The sequence below is a fragment of the Pelophylax lessonae genome (genome assembly GCF_965119305.1).
Source record: "Pelophylax lessonae genome assembly, chromosome: 4".
Classification (NCBI taxonomy): Eukaryota; Metazoa; Chordata; class Amphibia; order Anura; family Ranidae; genus Pelophylax; species Pelophylax lessonae.
In genome coordinates, this window is record NC_138771.1 from 133,163,738 (window position 1) to 133,180,626 (window position 16,889).

The window sequence follows — 16,889 nt, forward strand, 5'->3', positions numbered from 1 at the left end:
AGCTGGAGATACGGTAATGTGCCCTTAAGTACTCATATACACCAATACCATTAACCCCATTTCTCTTTCAGGGACATATATGGACATTTGACCTCACACTTGCTGCCCAAAGGTCACATCCCTAGCCTTGAAAGTGTTATGTTAACGAGCTGGACATAGGGCTCAAGGAGATATAGCTTGTGTGCAGTCGACGCTTCTATGGCAACACAATAGATCAGATAGCTTCATGAATATTGCCAGTAGCAGGGGCTGCGTGAGGAATAAGTGATCAGTCTGATGTCAGCAGCCTCTGATGCTGCAGCTTCTGTCAAGCTGCTTAGTATGGGCAGCAGCCAGAGTCAAGGAGACAGGGAGGGAGGAAAAGAGGGAGGGAATTCTCTTTTTCTCTTTTTATTATGATTTGTTCCTTTTGTTCTTCTGGGCAGCCCTAGTCCAGTCCCTCCCCTGACCGGCTGCTGACTGAACTGTTCTGCCCGTCTGTTGCATTTCATACTCTCCTGCAAAGTCTTCATCATCTCATTGCTTGGGATCTAAGCAAAGACAAGCAAACATGGACCACAAGCTCCTCCTGGCACCTCTAGCACTGTCAGGATGCTGCTACTGCTGCTGATGCTTTTGAGACACAGACTTCTCAGTCTGTGCACCTGAGGCAGGAAGAGGTGCTGTCATGCCCCCAGCAGTGGGCACATAGGGGCTGACATCAGCCAGAAGCAGAAAAGCTTTCAGTGGGAGAGTATCCTGGCAGACAATGGACAGACTGCACCCCTCTATGAGGAAGCGTCTGTATAGCCTCCCTCAGCACATTGGATCCAAAGCATCTATAATGGACGGAGAGGAAGGTGAAGAGAAAGACACCTGGAAAAAGAGCATTAAGCTGAAACCATTGCCCTCGCCTTCTGCACTTAAGATTCTTGACCCGCGACCTGGAGCAAAGGATATCCATCTAGTTATGGAAACTGAAGTAGGAAAATCCCAAAGAACAAGTAGCAATGGAGACTGCAGGAGATTTACAGGTAGTCTTTCCTCCATTGCCAGCTGTGGCCGGCACCTTCATGATTCAGACCCCAGTGAAGGGAGAAGGCTTATATCAGAGGGGGACCTTAGTCCTACTGATGAGAAGTCTCCCACCATGGACACTTCAGGAGAAACATGCGCAGGCCATTCCCAAGCCACTCATCCAGCGTCCCAACCTCGGAGCGCTGACCAGCACAGTACTTCTGTAAAGGTTGAAGGCAGAGAACAGACTTTATCTGGAGGGGATGAGGAACAGAGTAGTTTTATGCACAGGCAGTTTGGGGCGCTTCTGCAACCAGGGGTGAACAAATTTTCCTTGCGGATGTTTGGCAGTCAGAAGGCAGTGGAAAGAGAGCAAGATCGGGTGAAGTCTGCTGGATTTTGGATTATTCACCCTTATAGCGACTTCAGGTAACAAAAAATAACAAAGCCTATTATTGTGGGCAAACAGGTGTTTTTTTCATATTATTTCATGAATTTGAGAATTCATCAGAGTTTACTGACATGTGCCCACAATGGAATAATGATTTATTGCATATGTAAGATTTAAATTCACAGGAAGGATTGTGCCATTGTGTTTCACCTTTGAAAAGGGGAGATCACAAGCTTTGCTTCACTGCTTTTTCTCTATAACCTTGAAGGAGTCACTTTGCTCAGACCAACTGTCTAACATTGGGAGCTCCAAGATCTAATGTGTCTATCTTTAGTGTGCATGTCTGCTTACATCCTACTATAGTAAAACCCATTTTTACATTCAATTCCATGAATTAGAAATCATTTTAGAGAGGTTGGGCCTAGCAATGTAGGAGGGCAGTCTTTTCACAAGCTACACATCTGCACACTGTGCTTCTATATGAAGTATGAGGACCTGAAACACAGTTAAATGGTGTTTAACTGTGCATTCTTTCGGCTTCTCATAAAAAGTCTTCAAATAGATCTAAGACATCCAAACAAGGAATGGGGGTGGCAACACTAAATCCAAGCTTGGCCCTTCAGCACTCTTCCCAATTAACAGATAGTTTTTTTATCCTTCAAATTTAGATTTTGTGTAAACTTATAATTTTGCAGCATTCTTGATAAATAAGTACTAGTAATGTTTCCCTCCCATAAAAAAACAGATGCCTCAGTACTTCATTGAGCATTGCTTTTTATACAGTATATGACTCAATAAACAAAGTAGCTAGTCAAGACTGTTGTTTTTTTCCAGTAGATGTAAGCCTCCACCAATAAGTGATAATTGTATGTGTTCTCAAACAGATGAAAAAAACAATATTCTTAACAGGCTGCTGCTACAGGTGTAACCAATCATCACTATGAATTGAACCATTTGTAGGCACTGTTGCACTTTCTAAAAAAAGGACAGTGCAGCAGACATTTTTAATCAGGGGCAGAACAATGAAATTAAAAAATCATACATTCCATATGAAAACTTTATTCTACTGTCCTGAGAAACCCCAAAGTGCTTTGATGTTCCCCTCCTTTGTTATAAGTAGGGTTAACATGGATAAGCGTACACCTTTAACAAAAACACCATTAAAGCCAATAACATTAAAAAAAAAAATTATTCTGATTATAATAATGCAGTGATTGAGTACTTATTCCCTATGTTTGAGGAGAAGGTTCATTGCTTGCTTCCCTGTGAAAATTTCTGCAGCCTCTGTCTATTCATAGGATTGATTGTAATAATTTTTTTCTTATTTGTATAGGTGCATGCCATTTTTATCAATTTTTTACCTTGATAATTAATGAGTAGTTTGATGTCTGAGCAGCCTGAGCTTAGCAAAGCAAGCCCTTTAGCTGCAATAGAAGCAACAGTGTCAGAACTGCTGACTTCATAATAGCACAGCGAATGCAGCCTCATTCAAGAGAAAAATGCTAAGCTGTGTTCATACATCAGTTGCAGAATTATTCGTCTGTTAGAAAAAGGTACAATCCAATGATTCATCAGAAATCAGGGTTGTAAGGTGACTTTTTCTGCATTGAGATTTTAACAACAGAGCCCAGCAAACACTAAGCAAAACATTAAAAACAATACAGTTACTTACTATTTTTAGAGAACCAAAAAGGATCTTGCGAAGTTTATATTGTTCTGATGAAAACATCATACATGTATAAAATTCTTAGCAACAAATACATTTTTGTTGTGCAAAGGTCTGTGGACAATTAAGCCAAAATCTAATAATGTAATTAAAATATTGTATAGTTGGTGCTTTACGAAAAGCAAAATATACACTGGTGTAGCATATCTTGTTTGCTTACTATATTTAATCAGGTTAGGGAATTGTTTTTTAATAACTGGATGGGTTTTGGTGTATTAGCAACAGAGAAAATATTTTTTTAGGCAAGGGATGAGGTTTGAATTTGCTGCTACCATGGGTTTGAGGTAAATCCTACATGTTCAAGGTTGACAGACTGACCAAAATAATAATTTGGGAATTCACCATAGTAACAACCATGCACTGCCCGGTCTTTGAACTTAGGTCAGTTGGCTTAGAATGACCAATAAGGGGGCTTTTGGATAAGTCAGCCCCCTCACTATAAGTGTGAGAGGGTGAGGTCACAGCTTACATATTGACAATATGCTTTTGCTGTGTTAGGGAAAGCATAGGGAATGTTGCTGATGAAATGCATGGGTTGAGATTAATGTAGGACTTGTACTGGCAGGTCTGTTAAAGTAGATATAAACCCTTACTGAATGTTTTTTTAAAGGACATATATTTAATTTGTTGCTGACTACAATTATTTTTCATTAGCCTTTTTTAATTTTTAAAGCAATCCTTACATGAGCACGAGGTCCACTCCTCATACTACAAAGTCAAATTGCCTGCAATGTTTAGCAGCAAAAACTGTGGCACCAGCTTTGGCCTCACTGCTGCCTCCTGGGATAGCTGGGCGATCAAAATCTCACAAGAAAGCACTCCAGTCCATTGCAAGGTTGTACTCTGGCATAAACAACCATCGATCCCAGGAGGCAGCAGTGAAGCATGGTGACATTCACTTATGCCTCCTGAAAATGCCAGTAGCTAGGGCCAAGCATCAGAAGCTGGGCCCAAGGAAATTATTTGCAGGCAATTTGACTTTGGGGGGGGGGGGCTTTCAATAGATCCGACCTTCGTTTCTCATGGAAGGTCCACTTAACAAAGTGCAATATGCCTGAGTAAGGTACTTAAGCACAGAAGCTTATAGTTTAACTTGGTAGAGCATCTGACAGGGTTATTTACAGCCAAAAGATACTGAGAGACAAGGGTATAACATTGTTACCCCATTACACAAAGTGCCCAAACAAGGACCTTTATATCAGTATCACCTTCTATTATTTTCATAAAAACTAGCAAATAAAATAAAAATAGGCTTCCCCAATATTATTAAAAGCAGCAAGGCCAACATTGAGGTCCAGTACTTGGGATGTCACAGATGAGGCAATTGGTAGATAGTGAATGTTGGCACAGCATTTCTGCCATTCGCACATTAGCTGGGTATGGCCACCTTAAGTAGCCACAAACCCTTTTGACCTGGAAGTCGCGGTACCTCATAATAAACTGCTGAATTACTAGGTTGAGGACTTGTGCCCAGCAGGATACATGTATATTTTTTTAGCTGAGGATGGTGTGGGGTCAGCTACTTTTTGTCCTGGCTTTGCAGAGGTGCCAGCATCTCTGGCTTAGCATGGCCCCTGTACTCCAGGCAGACAGCATGGCAGAGTGGAGCCTGGGACATTGCATATGCTGTGTACTTCTAGGAAGCACTTCTGGTCCAAGGAGTCAGAGGATGAGACAAGTGAGGAGGAGGAGGAACAGGTGACTGTCCTGTCACCAGGTCAGGACACAGGGTGGTAACACCATCTCCAGAAATGTGCCCTATCCTGCATCCCTACCAATTGCCAGAAGATTGACTTGGTGCAGTGTTACGGAAATGTAGCTTCTCTACCCATGCTTACTGGAGAATTTTTCCATGGTCATGTGTACCCTTTGGCTAACAGTAAGGCCCAGAGACTCAAACACATTACGATCCACATTCTGGTAGAGGGCAGGGATGGTTTTGGAAAATTTTGACTGGGTACCTGTCTAGCGGAGGCCATAAACTTGCAGAAGAGGACTGCTTCCAAGAACTGAAATGGTAACAGCTATAAAGCCAGCAGTTTTGACAAGCTAGCATTAAGACCCTGGACATGTGGCTGATTTAGGGACACCTTTCTCTTCTGCTGCAGCAGCAGATATGTTAAAAGGGCCACATTTAAGTGCTTTGTAGACTAGCCCTGGGGATAGCAGTGGCCTTGTCCTCTGCAAGCTGGCCCTTACCATGGGCAAAATCCTTCCTTGCTGCTGTTCAGCCTCTCTATCAAAACTAGTAAAGCCTCTATACTACCTCCTGAACATGATGTTTAAAATGGCACTCTGAGATAGAAAAAATTGATGTGCTTAGCCTTGGTGTTGTCCAACCTCTGCATTTTCCTACAGAACCTGCTCATTTCTCCCCATACTTCCACCACATGCAGAAACTCTGCCTCTCACTTTAGGTGATGCCTAAATTAATAGCAATTTTGGCATTTCCTCAATTTGCTCCTGCCTGCCTTTCCCCCCGGCATTGTGGAAGGGTGGGCAGCCAATGGCCATAGGTTTTACCCCTGCAGTTATGACTGTGGTACCCCAGCTATAATCAAATAAATATAATAAAACAAAACTGGCTTTTAAACGCCTGGGAGTAAAGAAATTTTGCTGGTAAATGCCTGGTCTCTGCTGTGTGCAGCTCAACTATCACATCAATACCAAAAAATATAGACAAATAAATACGCATACAAATTAAGAAAATACCATTAGAAAAAAGAAAGAAAATTGTGGATGGGAATCTGCCAAAGTGGGGCCCATAAGCTACACTGGTTATAGTGTAGTTTTTTTTTTTTTTCTGCAGCTCCATATGGTAGCTGATGCCAACTTCCATCTGGGGCTGCATTATCTAGTTACTGTACAATGCTTGTGGATATTGTCTCATATAATACACTCAATATTGTTTATTTCAACATAAAACCTGCCTAGTGTTTTCCTCAAGCTGCTTAAATACTGTCTAACCACTGTGCAATAATTGTGGGTGTTGTCTCTCAGATAATATACTCTAATTTTTATTGCAAGATAAACTCTGAGTTGAGGTGAGTTAATAAGAGGTCCCTTACCCTTTCCCCAAGTTTCCCCTTCTTTTTCTATTACCACACCTCCCCACCCCATTTTTTTTTCTCTTGATTATCCCCATCTGCCTTTAGTTTCCTCTGAGGATAGTCGAGACAACCCTGTACAGACCTTTGCTCATGGGAATGTATCTGTGATACGTCCACACTGACTGTTCCTTGATCTATCTGTCAATGAATATGTAATTTTTCCCATTGTGTGAAACATACTCTCTGGTTTACTCTGCTTTGTATGATATGTACATCCCCTCTTTTTAAATAAATAATTAAACAAAAAAATGACTCTCTCCCTGCTGTACAGTATTAAAAAAAAAATCTTCATTTAATATCCCCCATAGCAGTACCAAGCTCCCTATGCCGTTTTTAACAATAACTTGCCTACCAGCCTTGAAATGGACAAAATTTAGTATTAAGATTTACCCCCTATAGACTTCAATGGAGTTTGCTGACAAGTTTGGGTTTCATCGATTTCAAGCATTGCCAGAGCTACAGTATCTCACAAAAGTGATTACGCCCCTCACATTTTTGTAAATATTTTATTATATCTTTTCATGTGACAAAATTGTAGACTTGCTACAATGTAAAGTAGTGAATGTACAGCTTGTATAACAGTGTAAATTTCAAAATAACTCAGTACACAGCCATTAATGTCTAAACCGCTGGCAACAAAAGTGAGTACACCCCCAAGTAAACATGTTAAAATTGGGCCCAACTAGCCATTTTCCCTCCCCGGTGTCATGTGACTCGTTAGTGTTACAAGGTGTGAATGGGGAGCAGGTGTGTTAAACCTGGTGTTATCGCTCTCACTCTCTCTTACTGGTCACTGGAAGTTCAACATGGCACCTCATGCCAAAGAACTCTCTGAGGATCTAAAAAAATAAGAATTGTTGCTCTACATAAAGATGGCCTAGGTTATAAGAAGATTGCCAAGACCCTGAAACTGAGCTGCAGCACGGTGGCCAAGACCATACAGTGGTTTAACAGGACAGGTTCCACTCAGAACAGGCCTCGCCATGGTCAACCAAAGAAGTTGGGTGTACGTGCTCAGCGTCCAATCCAGAGGTTGTCTTTGAGAAATACATGTATGAGTGCTGCCAGCATTGGTAAAGAGGTTAATGGGGTGGGGGTCAGCCTGTCAGTACTCAGACCATATGCTGCACACTGCATCAAATTGGTCTGCATGGCTGTCGTCCCAGCAGGAAGCCTCTTCTAAAGATGAGGCACAAGAAAGCCCGCAAACAGTTTTCTGAAGACAAAAAAGCCAAGGACATGGATTACTGAAACCATGTCCTGTGGTCTGATGAGACCAAGATAAACCTACTTGGTTCAGATGGGATCAAGCGTGTGTGGCGGCAACCAGGTGAGGAGTACAAAGACAAGTGTGTCTTGCCTACAGTCAGGCATGGTGGTGGGAGTGTCATGGTCTGGGGCTGCATGAGTGCTACCGGCAGTGGGGAGCTACAGTTCATTGAAGGAACCATGAATGCCAACATGTACTGTGATATACTGAAGTAGAATATGATCTCCTCCCTTTGGAGACTGGGCCGCACGGCAGTATTCCAACATAACGACCCCAAACATACCTCCAAGATGACCACTGCCTTGCTCTAGAAGCTGAGGGTAAAGATGATGGACTGGCCAAGCATGCCTCTAAACCTAAATCCTATTGAGCATCTGTGGGGCATCCTCAAATGGTAGATGGAGGAGCGCAAGATTTCTCATGTTGTAATGGAGGACCGGAAGAGGACTGCAGTGGCAACCTGTGAAGCTCTGGTGAACTCCATGCCCAAGAGGGTTAAGGAAGAGCTGGAAAATATTGGTGGCCACACAAAATGTTGATACTTTGGGCCCAATTTGAATAGTTCCACTTAGGGGTGTACTCGCTTTTGTTGCCAGTGGTTTAGACATTAATGGCTGTGTGTTGAGTTATTTTGAGGGGACAGCAAATTTACACTGTTATAAAAGCTGTACACTCAATACTTTACATTGTAGCAAAGTCAAATTTCTTCAGTGTTGTTACATGAAAATATATAATAAGTGTACTCACTTTTGTGAGATACTGTATGCTATCTGTTCTCAATGAAAGTGTACATATTACAGAAAGTACAATCATACCTAAAGTGGCATACGCCTCATGTGACTTAACGGGTAATAGACCCAAAAAAATGTTTTATATTGCAGCTTACCAATTCCTAAATGTGGCGTTTTTGTTTTTTTTTAGGCTTTTTTTTTCTTTATTTCCACCTGGAGATCCAGCCATTCAGTCTTATATTTTTTTTAGCTTCCTTTAACAGACCAGGCTGTGCAGCAAAACATAGAGTTAGCGGGTTCAGGCAAACTATTTTATCACTGGTCAGCTTTTATTCATTTATGTAAAACCTTTATCCCAAAAGGAAAAAACTGTTCCTGTAACTGCTTAAAAATGTTAGCAGGAGTGTGGCTTTAATTTAGGTTGAAATCTTTTAATTTATTCAACACTACCCTTTCCCCAGATTGACAATGCTGCAGTTGATGTGTATCCATTGCTCCTCCATTGGCGTGAAAACATCTTAAAGGAGAAATACAGCCAAAGCTAGTTTGGTTGTACCTATCCTGTGAATCACATGAGTGCAGCTCTGTGATCGGCTCAGCCGACAGCTGAAGTCCACTGTCGGCTGACGTCACAGAGCCGATACAGGCTCAGGCAAGATCGTGACCATGAATTCAGGATCTGTCCCCCATGCCTGGACTGGCACCAAGCTCTGCCTCTCAGCGAGCTGCTGAGAGCCTGAGCTGGCCACTCCTGCCCCCTCGACAGCCCAGCGCTCCAGTGAGGGCAGAGCAGAGAACTGCTGACTTACAGTCAGCAGCTTTTATCTCAGGGAGCTGTGGGAACCCAGCAATCAGCTATGTTAGATCGCTCAGTTCTCAGTGTTAAAGGTGGTTGGGGACAGATGCAGCATCGGACCAATGCTGCATCCACTTAGGTAAGTATAAATGTACAAGAAACAAAAGTCCATACTTCTGTGTTACTGTCTGGATCGCCAGGTGAAAATAAGGAAAAAAAAGTCTAAATCAAGAAAACTAGTTCAGCCATCACATTTAAGGATTGGTATGCTGCAAAATGTAGCATTTCTGTTTTGGGGTTTATTATAGCTTTAACTTATATTTACAATGCAGATTTAAACTGCAATTTTAAAAAAATTGCCCAAAGTTCTGTTTTAAAATATAAATTAAAATTACTGTAAAAAGTATTTTGTGCCATGTGGTCATGTTTGATTTATAGACCTACTACAAACTAATTATTTGTCTCAGCAAAGAAATACAGCACCTTAGGGAATTTTGTATGATCACCTGCCAATGTACTACTACTCAGTGTTAATGTATTATCCCCAAAAAGCCTGTTTTAGATTGTAACGGGAACAGTCAAAATGTAATCTTCTTGTGCAGTCATCCACACACAGTAGTTAGACTCTATCATGTATTAGTGTATCACAGTTTACTCTACTATTGTATTAGCAATAAAACTGAGCAAATTCTATGTTTAAGTTAACAGAGCATTCGGTCATAGGTTTTCTTTCATCTTCTGGTACCAGATACAGCAATTATAACCAGTTCTGGACCAGAAGGTTTTGCCCCCTTAATGACCAGGCCATTTTTTGCGATTCGGCACTGCGTTACTTTAACAGAAAGTTGCGTGGTCGTGCGACACTGTACCAAAATAAAATTATGTCCCTTTTTTTCCAACAATAGAGCTTTCTTTTGGTGGTATTTGATCACCTGTGCGATTTTTTTTTTTTTTTTTTGTGCTATAAACAAAAAAAGACCGATAAATCTGAAATAAAATACCAAAACTATATTTTTCACATTCTGCTATATAACACCTACCCCCCAAAAAAATTAAAAATCAAGGTTTTTCATCCTTTTAGGCCATTTGTATTCTGCTTCATATTTTTGGTCAAAAAAAATCGCAATAAGCGTATTTTGGTTGGTTTGCGCAAAGGTTATCGCGTCTACAAACTGGAATGATTTATGTAATTTTTATTTATTTATTATTTTTTTAAATAGTAATGGCGGCGATCTGCAATTTTTAGCGGGACTGCGACATTGCGGCAGACAGATCAGACCTCTAACTGACATTTTTGACACTTTTGGGGGGGACCAGTGACATTACTATAGTAATCACTGCTAAAAATATGCACTGTTACTGTAATAATGACATTGGCAGGGAAGGGGTTAACACAGTGGTGAGCAAAGGGTTAAGTGTGAGCCTAGGGGAGTGTTTTCTAACTGTGGAGGGGATAGGCTTGTGAATTGATCATAGAGACCTGTGATCCTATATAGAAGGATCACAGACGCTCTGTGATAATTTCAGAGAGAAGAATGGTCAGCTGTGTTCTCAACAGCTGAACGTTCTTCTCTCTCAGTGGGGAGCGATCACAGCTGCCTGGCGGCAATTGCAGCCGCCAGCCTCGTGGATCAGCATCCCTGCTGCCTAGTGGGGGCGGGAGCATGCCATCGGCGGTGCAGGCTTGCCCCCCAGCACCACGCGCCTGACCGACATAGGGCTACGTTAGTTCGCGCAGGAGAGCCAGCCTGCCGCAGTAAATGTGCAGCAGGCGGTCGGTAACCTCATAATGTAACTTAAATGAGCAGTATTATATCAGCTTAGATTTACCTCCTCATAAAGTTAAAAAAGGGTGTTACCTATATTTTACCATATTCAAAGGGATATAGATACTCTATTTTTGGAAAAAAAATGTGTATTCCTGTTATCTTGAAAGCATTTTTCAGTTCATAAAACTGTTAAGCTTAAGAACCCCCAGGTCAAGCCACTCTAGGGACCTCTACGACCAGTGTTCCTAAGCCACGACACAGTGAAACTTATTTATTATAGGGCAAACCATTTTTATTTGATTTGTAAGCAATATTTCTGATTTCTACCTTTCATTTACAAAACTGAATTTAGAAAACGATAGCTGGAATATTAAACAGTGTCCTTCTTTCAAACATTTTCATTCTTTAGCAGTTAGAGACCACCAAGTGGGTTGAAGGCCTGTGCTCAATATGCTGACAGACCTAGCTATATTTGGTCAGGTTGTGCCTGTGTAGAGTAGAGAGTCGTGCAGAGTAGAGAGGGGCTGATAATGGCACAGTTAAAATACCAAGATGGCAGGTTGTTAGGTGCCATATGCTAGGTGCTATACAGTTCTTTTGTGCTTCAATTTAGTGTACAGCTGAGATCTAATAAGCTGCATGGAGCTTCACCTACTGGGTGAAGTGTTCTGTTAATGGAGGGCACTGGTAAAGTGGATGCCTTGTGTTACTTAAATTCATTGTAAAGTCTCCTGTTTTTTTTTTTTTTTCTAAAACAACAAACCTGTTATATTTACCTCCTCTGTGCAGTTAGTTTTGCACAAGGCAGCCCCGATCCTCCTCTTCTCGGGTCCCTCTTCGCTGCTCCTGGTCCTCCCTCCTGTCGGGTGCCCCCACAGCAAGCAGCTTGCTGTGGGGGCACCGGAGCCAAGCTGCAGCTTCGTGTGTCCATTCAGTCATGGAGCTGCCATTAAGCCCGCCCCCTCTCTCTCCTGATTGACTAAGTGACTTTGATTGACAGCAGTTGGAGCCAATGGCGCCGCTGCTGTGTCTCAGCCAATCAGAAGGGAGAGTTCCGGACGGCCGACTGACTCGTAGACATCGCTTAATAGAGATGGGGCTAAGTATTAGGGGGGCTGAGGGGGGCTGAGGGGAACTGCTACACACAGGGGGCTTTTTATCTGAATGCATAGAAAACATTAGGGGTTTTTCACACACACTGTCCATCGGACATACTCCGTTTTTCTCAGCGGGGGATCGATCCGCCGATCCCCCGCTGAGCAGGAGGATGACAGCTGTGTCTCCGCGCTGTGTGTGGAGACACAGCTGTCAGTTCCCCATGCATCTCTATGGGGGAAATCAGATGGGAACGGACCGTCGGTCCGTTCTCATCCGATCCCATCCGATTCGATCCGCTGGACGGATGGAAAATAGGGTTTCCATCCGTCCAGATTTGACGGATCAGATGTCAGCGGACATGTCTCCGCTGACATCCGATGCCCCATAGGAATGCATTGGGGGACCGTTCAGATCCGCCAAAAAAACTGACAGGTGGATCTGAATGGTCCGCCTGTGTGAAAGGGGCCTTAGGATTAAAAACATTCTGCCTTTACAACTCCTTTAATGACTCCACAAGCTTCGAGTCATATGCTGCTGCAGGCTGAAACAGCAATTTGGTCCTGTCAGATATTACTGGCGAGTGGTAGGGGGAAGGCAAAAGCATTTGCTAGAAGATTTAAAGGAGCTTATTTTTGCAAATATTTTTTTACATGCCATTTTATTTATAACAGGTGGTTCTGTAGTTTAACATTTATGAATGCTTTGAAGCAGTCCTACGTTCACTCCAATGGAATCTATGTTGCCATATATGGCTAGCTTTCTTAAGGGGTTATTGTAAATCCTACTAAGATCCTTATATACATAACCACATACACATCACTGCTGATAACACAAAGTAAAATGAAAATTTTAGATTATTACAAATGACAAGGAAATCTATAGCAGTACTTGTGAGGTTATTTAATTAGTCATAGAGACATTGGGGGAGACCTACTAAGGCTGGGTTCACACTGGTGCGATGGGACAAACCCTGGGAATCCTGTGGGAGTTCCTGCATCGCACCTGAATCATGTCAGTGCGAGTTCGAGGACGATTTGACAGACATCTGTGCAGGTTACCGCACAGATGTCTTTTGAAATCACCCCTGAAGTTGGCAAAAGTAGTGCAGAAACTACTTTTGGGAGTCAGTGCGGCACGGCAAAGTTGGCGTTGCACCGATTCGGGCAATAGGCTCTGATTTGAAATGTCAAATCGCATTTCAAATCGGCCCGATGTGAACGGGACTTAGGCCTCATGCACACTGGATGTTATAAAATGTCAGTAGAAAGCTGTAGCTGTAGTAGAAGTTTTTCAGTTTTGTTGCAGTAACTTTTTTTATCTGTAGCGTTTTTTAGCTTCTTTTTTTTCTTGCAAAACTATACTCCCACCAAAGCTTATGTCTCAAAAATGCTGATAAATGCAGAATAGCTGCGTTTTTCATTGTTTTTAATTTTTTTTCAGAGTTAGAGGGTTTTTACAGAAGTGCCTCTTTAAACCCACTAGTTCTGGGTTTTAAGAGGCAGAAATACGCCCCTGCCAAAAACTGCTGATAACAGCCTGTTATCCGACCCGATCCGATCCGCTGACATCCGACCCGATCTGATCCGTCAAATCTGGACGGATGTAAACCCTATTTTCCATCCGTCCAGCGGATCGGATGAGAACGGACCGACGGTCCGTTCCCATCCGATTTCCCCCGTAGAGATGCATGGGGAACTGACAGCTGTGTCTCCGCACACAGCGCGGAGACACAGCTGTCATCCTTCTGCTCAGCGGGGGATCGGCGGCTCGATCCCCCGCTGAGAAAAGCGGAGTTCGTTTGACGGACATAGTGTGTGAAAGGAGCCTTATTGTCAAAGCTTATTTGAACAAGCTGAAGGTAGAAGCTGATTGGTTACTATGCACAGCTGCACCAGATTATTTGTGCACAAGATTTAGTAAATCTTCCCCTATTATATGTAAAAAAAAAAAATAAATCAGCATCAAATCTTCTAGGTACACTTGCACACAGTTTTTAACCACTTAAGCCCCGGAAGATTTTACCCCCTTCCTGACCAGGGCCTATTTTGCGATTCGGCACTGCGTGATTTTAACGGACAATTGCGCCGTCGTGCGACGCTGTACCCAATTGATCAGTGCTTTTACACAGGGGAGAGTGACAGGCGGCTTTGTTTACATTAGCCGCCTGCCTTTCTCCCTCTCCACCCAACGATCGCGAGTGACGGGCGGACATCGGGTCCGCCGGTCACACGCGCCAGCTTCTTTGGGCACGAGAGGGGGCGGGAGCGCGCCTCCGGCGGCGCGTGCTCGCCCCCTATTCGCTCCCAGGCTGGTGACGTACCAGTATGTCACTTTGCCTGGGAGGGGCTGACCGCCGCCGTATATAGTCGGGCGGCGGTCGGCAAGTGGTTCAAGGAACTCGGCAGGTAGGGTATGTCAGACATTGTGGAGAACTAACCACAGATCTTCTGTGGATGTAGGCTGCCTGAAATCCTTTTGTCTCCATGTAATCCCAGACAGACTCAATGTTGAGCTCTGTGGTGGCCAAGCCATCACTTCCAGGACTCCTTGTTTTTCTTTACGCTGAAGATGGTTCTTAATGGCATTGGCTGTATAGTTGGGATCATTGTTCTGCTGCAGAATAAATTGGGCCAATCACACGCCTCCCTAATGGTAAGGCATGAATGGTAAGTATCTGCCTGTATTTCTCATCATTGAGGACACCATTGATCCTGACCAAATCTCCAACTCCAGTTCCCGAAATGCATCCCCAAATTTGCATGGAAACTCCACCATGCTTCACTGTTTCCTACAGAAACTTCCAGCCCTTCGTGAACAAACTCCTGCTACAGCCAAATATTTAATATTTATTTTGACTCATCAATCAGTCCAGAGCATCTGCTGCCATTTTTCTTCACCCCAGTTCCTATTTTTATGTTCATAGTTAAGTCACTTAGCCTTGTTTCCACATTGAAGGTATGGCTTTTTTGGCTGCTATTCTTCCATGAAGACCACGTCTGGCCAGACTTCTCCAGACAGTAGATTGGTGTACCTGGGTCACAGTGGTTTCTGCCAGTTCTGTGCTGATGGCACTGCTGGACATCTTCCAATGTGAAAAGGAAGTAAGCATGATGTGTCTTTTATCTGTTGAATTAAGGTTCCCTGGCCAACCCTTGCATCTACAGTCCTCAACGTTGCCTATGTCTTGGGCTTCTTCAAAAGAGCCTGAACAGCACATCTTGAAGCCACAGTCTGCTTAGAAATCTTGCTGATGCAGTATACCTACATTGCATCTTGTTCCTGTGCCAGTCTTGCCATGATGTACAATATCTCACAAAAGTGAGTACACCCCTCACATTTCTGTAAATATTTTAATATTTATTTTCATGTGACAACACTGAACAAATGACACTTTGCTACAAAGTAAAGTAGTGAGTGTACAGCTTGTATAACAGTGTAAATTTGCTGTCCCCTCAAAATAACTCAACACACAGCTATTAATGTCTAAACTGCTGGCAACAAAAGGGAGTACACCCCTAAGTGAACATGTCCAAATTTGGCCCAATAAGCCATTTTCCCTCCCAGGTATCATGTGACTTGTTAGTGTTACAAGGTTTCAGGAGGAAATGGGGAGCAGGTCTGTTAAATTTGGTGTTATTGCTTTCACTCTCTCATACTGGTCACTGGAAGTTTAACATGGCACTGCATGGCAAAGAACTCTCTAAAGATCTGAAAAAAAGAATTGTTGCTCTACATAAAGATGGCCTAGGCTATAAGAATATTGCCAAGACCCTGAAACTGAGCTGCAGCACAGTGGCCAAGACCATACAGCGGTTTACGAGGACAGGTTCCACTCAGAACAGGCCTTGCCCTGGTTGACCAAAGAAGTTGAGTGCACGTGCTCAGCATCATATCCAGAGGTTGTCTTTGGGTGTGGAGGGTCAGCCTGTCAATGCTCAGACCATAGGCGGCATACTGCATCAAATTGGTCTGCTTTGCTTGGCTGTCGTCCCAGAAGGAAGCCTCTTCTAAAGATGATGCACAAAAAAGCCTGCAAACAGTTTGCTGAAGACTAAGGACATGGATTACTGGAACCATGTCCTGTGGTCTCATGAGACTAAGATAAACTTATTGGGTTCAGATGGTGTCAAACGTGTGCAGCGGAAACCAAGTGATGAATACAAAGACAAGTGTGTCTTGCCTACAGTCAAACATGGTGGTGGGAGTGTCATGGTCTGGGGCTGCATGAGTGCTGCCGGCACTGGGGAGCTACAGTTCATTGAGGGAACCATGAATGTACTGTGACATACTGAAGCAGAGCATGATCCCCTCCCTTGAGAGACTAGGCTGCAGGGCAGTATTCCAACATGATAACGACCGCAAATACACCTCCAAGATGACCACTGCCTTGCTAAAGAAGCTGAGGGTAAAGGTGATGGACTGGCCAAGCATGTCTCCAGACCTAAACCCTATTGAGCATCTGTGGGGCATTCTCAAATGGAAGGTGGAGGAGCGCAAGATCTTTAACATCCACCAGCTCTGTGATGTCGTCATGGAGGAGTGGAAGAGGACTCCAGTGGCAACCCGTGAAGCTCTGGTGAGCTCCATGCCCAAGAGGGTTAAGGCAGTGCTAGAAAATAATGGTAGCCACTCAAAATATTGACACTTTAAGCTCAATTTGGACATGTTCACTTAGGGATGTACTCACTTTTGTTGCCAGCGGTTTAGACATTAATGGCTGTGTGTTGAGTTATTTTGAGAGGACAGCAAATTTACACTATTATACAAGCTGTACACTCACTACTTTACATTGCAGCAAAGTGTAATTTGTCACATGAAAAGATATAATAAAATATTTACAAAAATGTGAGGGGTGTACTCACTTTTGTGAGATACTGTATGACCTGTTACATTACGGTCTTCCACAATTTCACCCTAGTAGCAGAGTTCCTCACCCAGTTTTACACCTCCTACACAGCTGTTTCTGTTTCAGTTAATGACTGTGTTTAAGCCTACATATGAA

General features: G+C 43.1%; 1 protein-coding gene across 1 annotated transcript in view; it reads left to right on the forward strand.

Annotated features, from left to right (window-relative positions):
* The first annotated feature begins 331 nt into the window (after positions 1–331).
* HCN4 (hyperpolarization activated cyclic nucleotide gated potassium channel 4) overlaps positions 332–16,889 on the forward strand; it is a 229,693-nt gene continuing 213,135 nt past the window's right edge. The window contains exon 1 of the mRNA XM_082254941.1: positions 332–1,425. Coding sequence (XP_082111067.1) covers positions 749–1,425 — 677 coding nt within the window. The 5' untranslated portion in view covers positions 332–748. The remainder of the gene's footprint in view (positions 1,426–16,889) is intronic.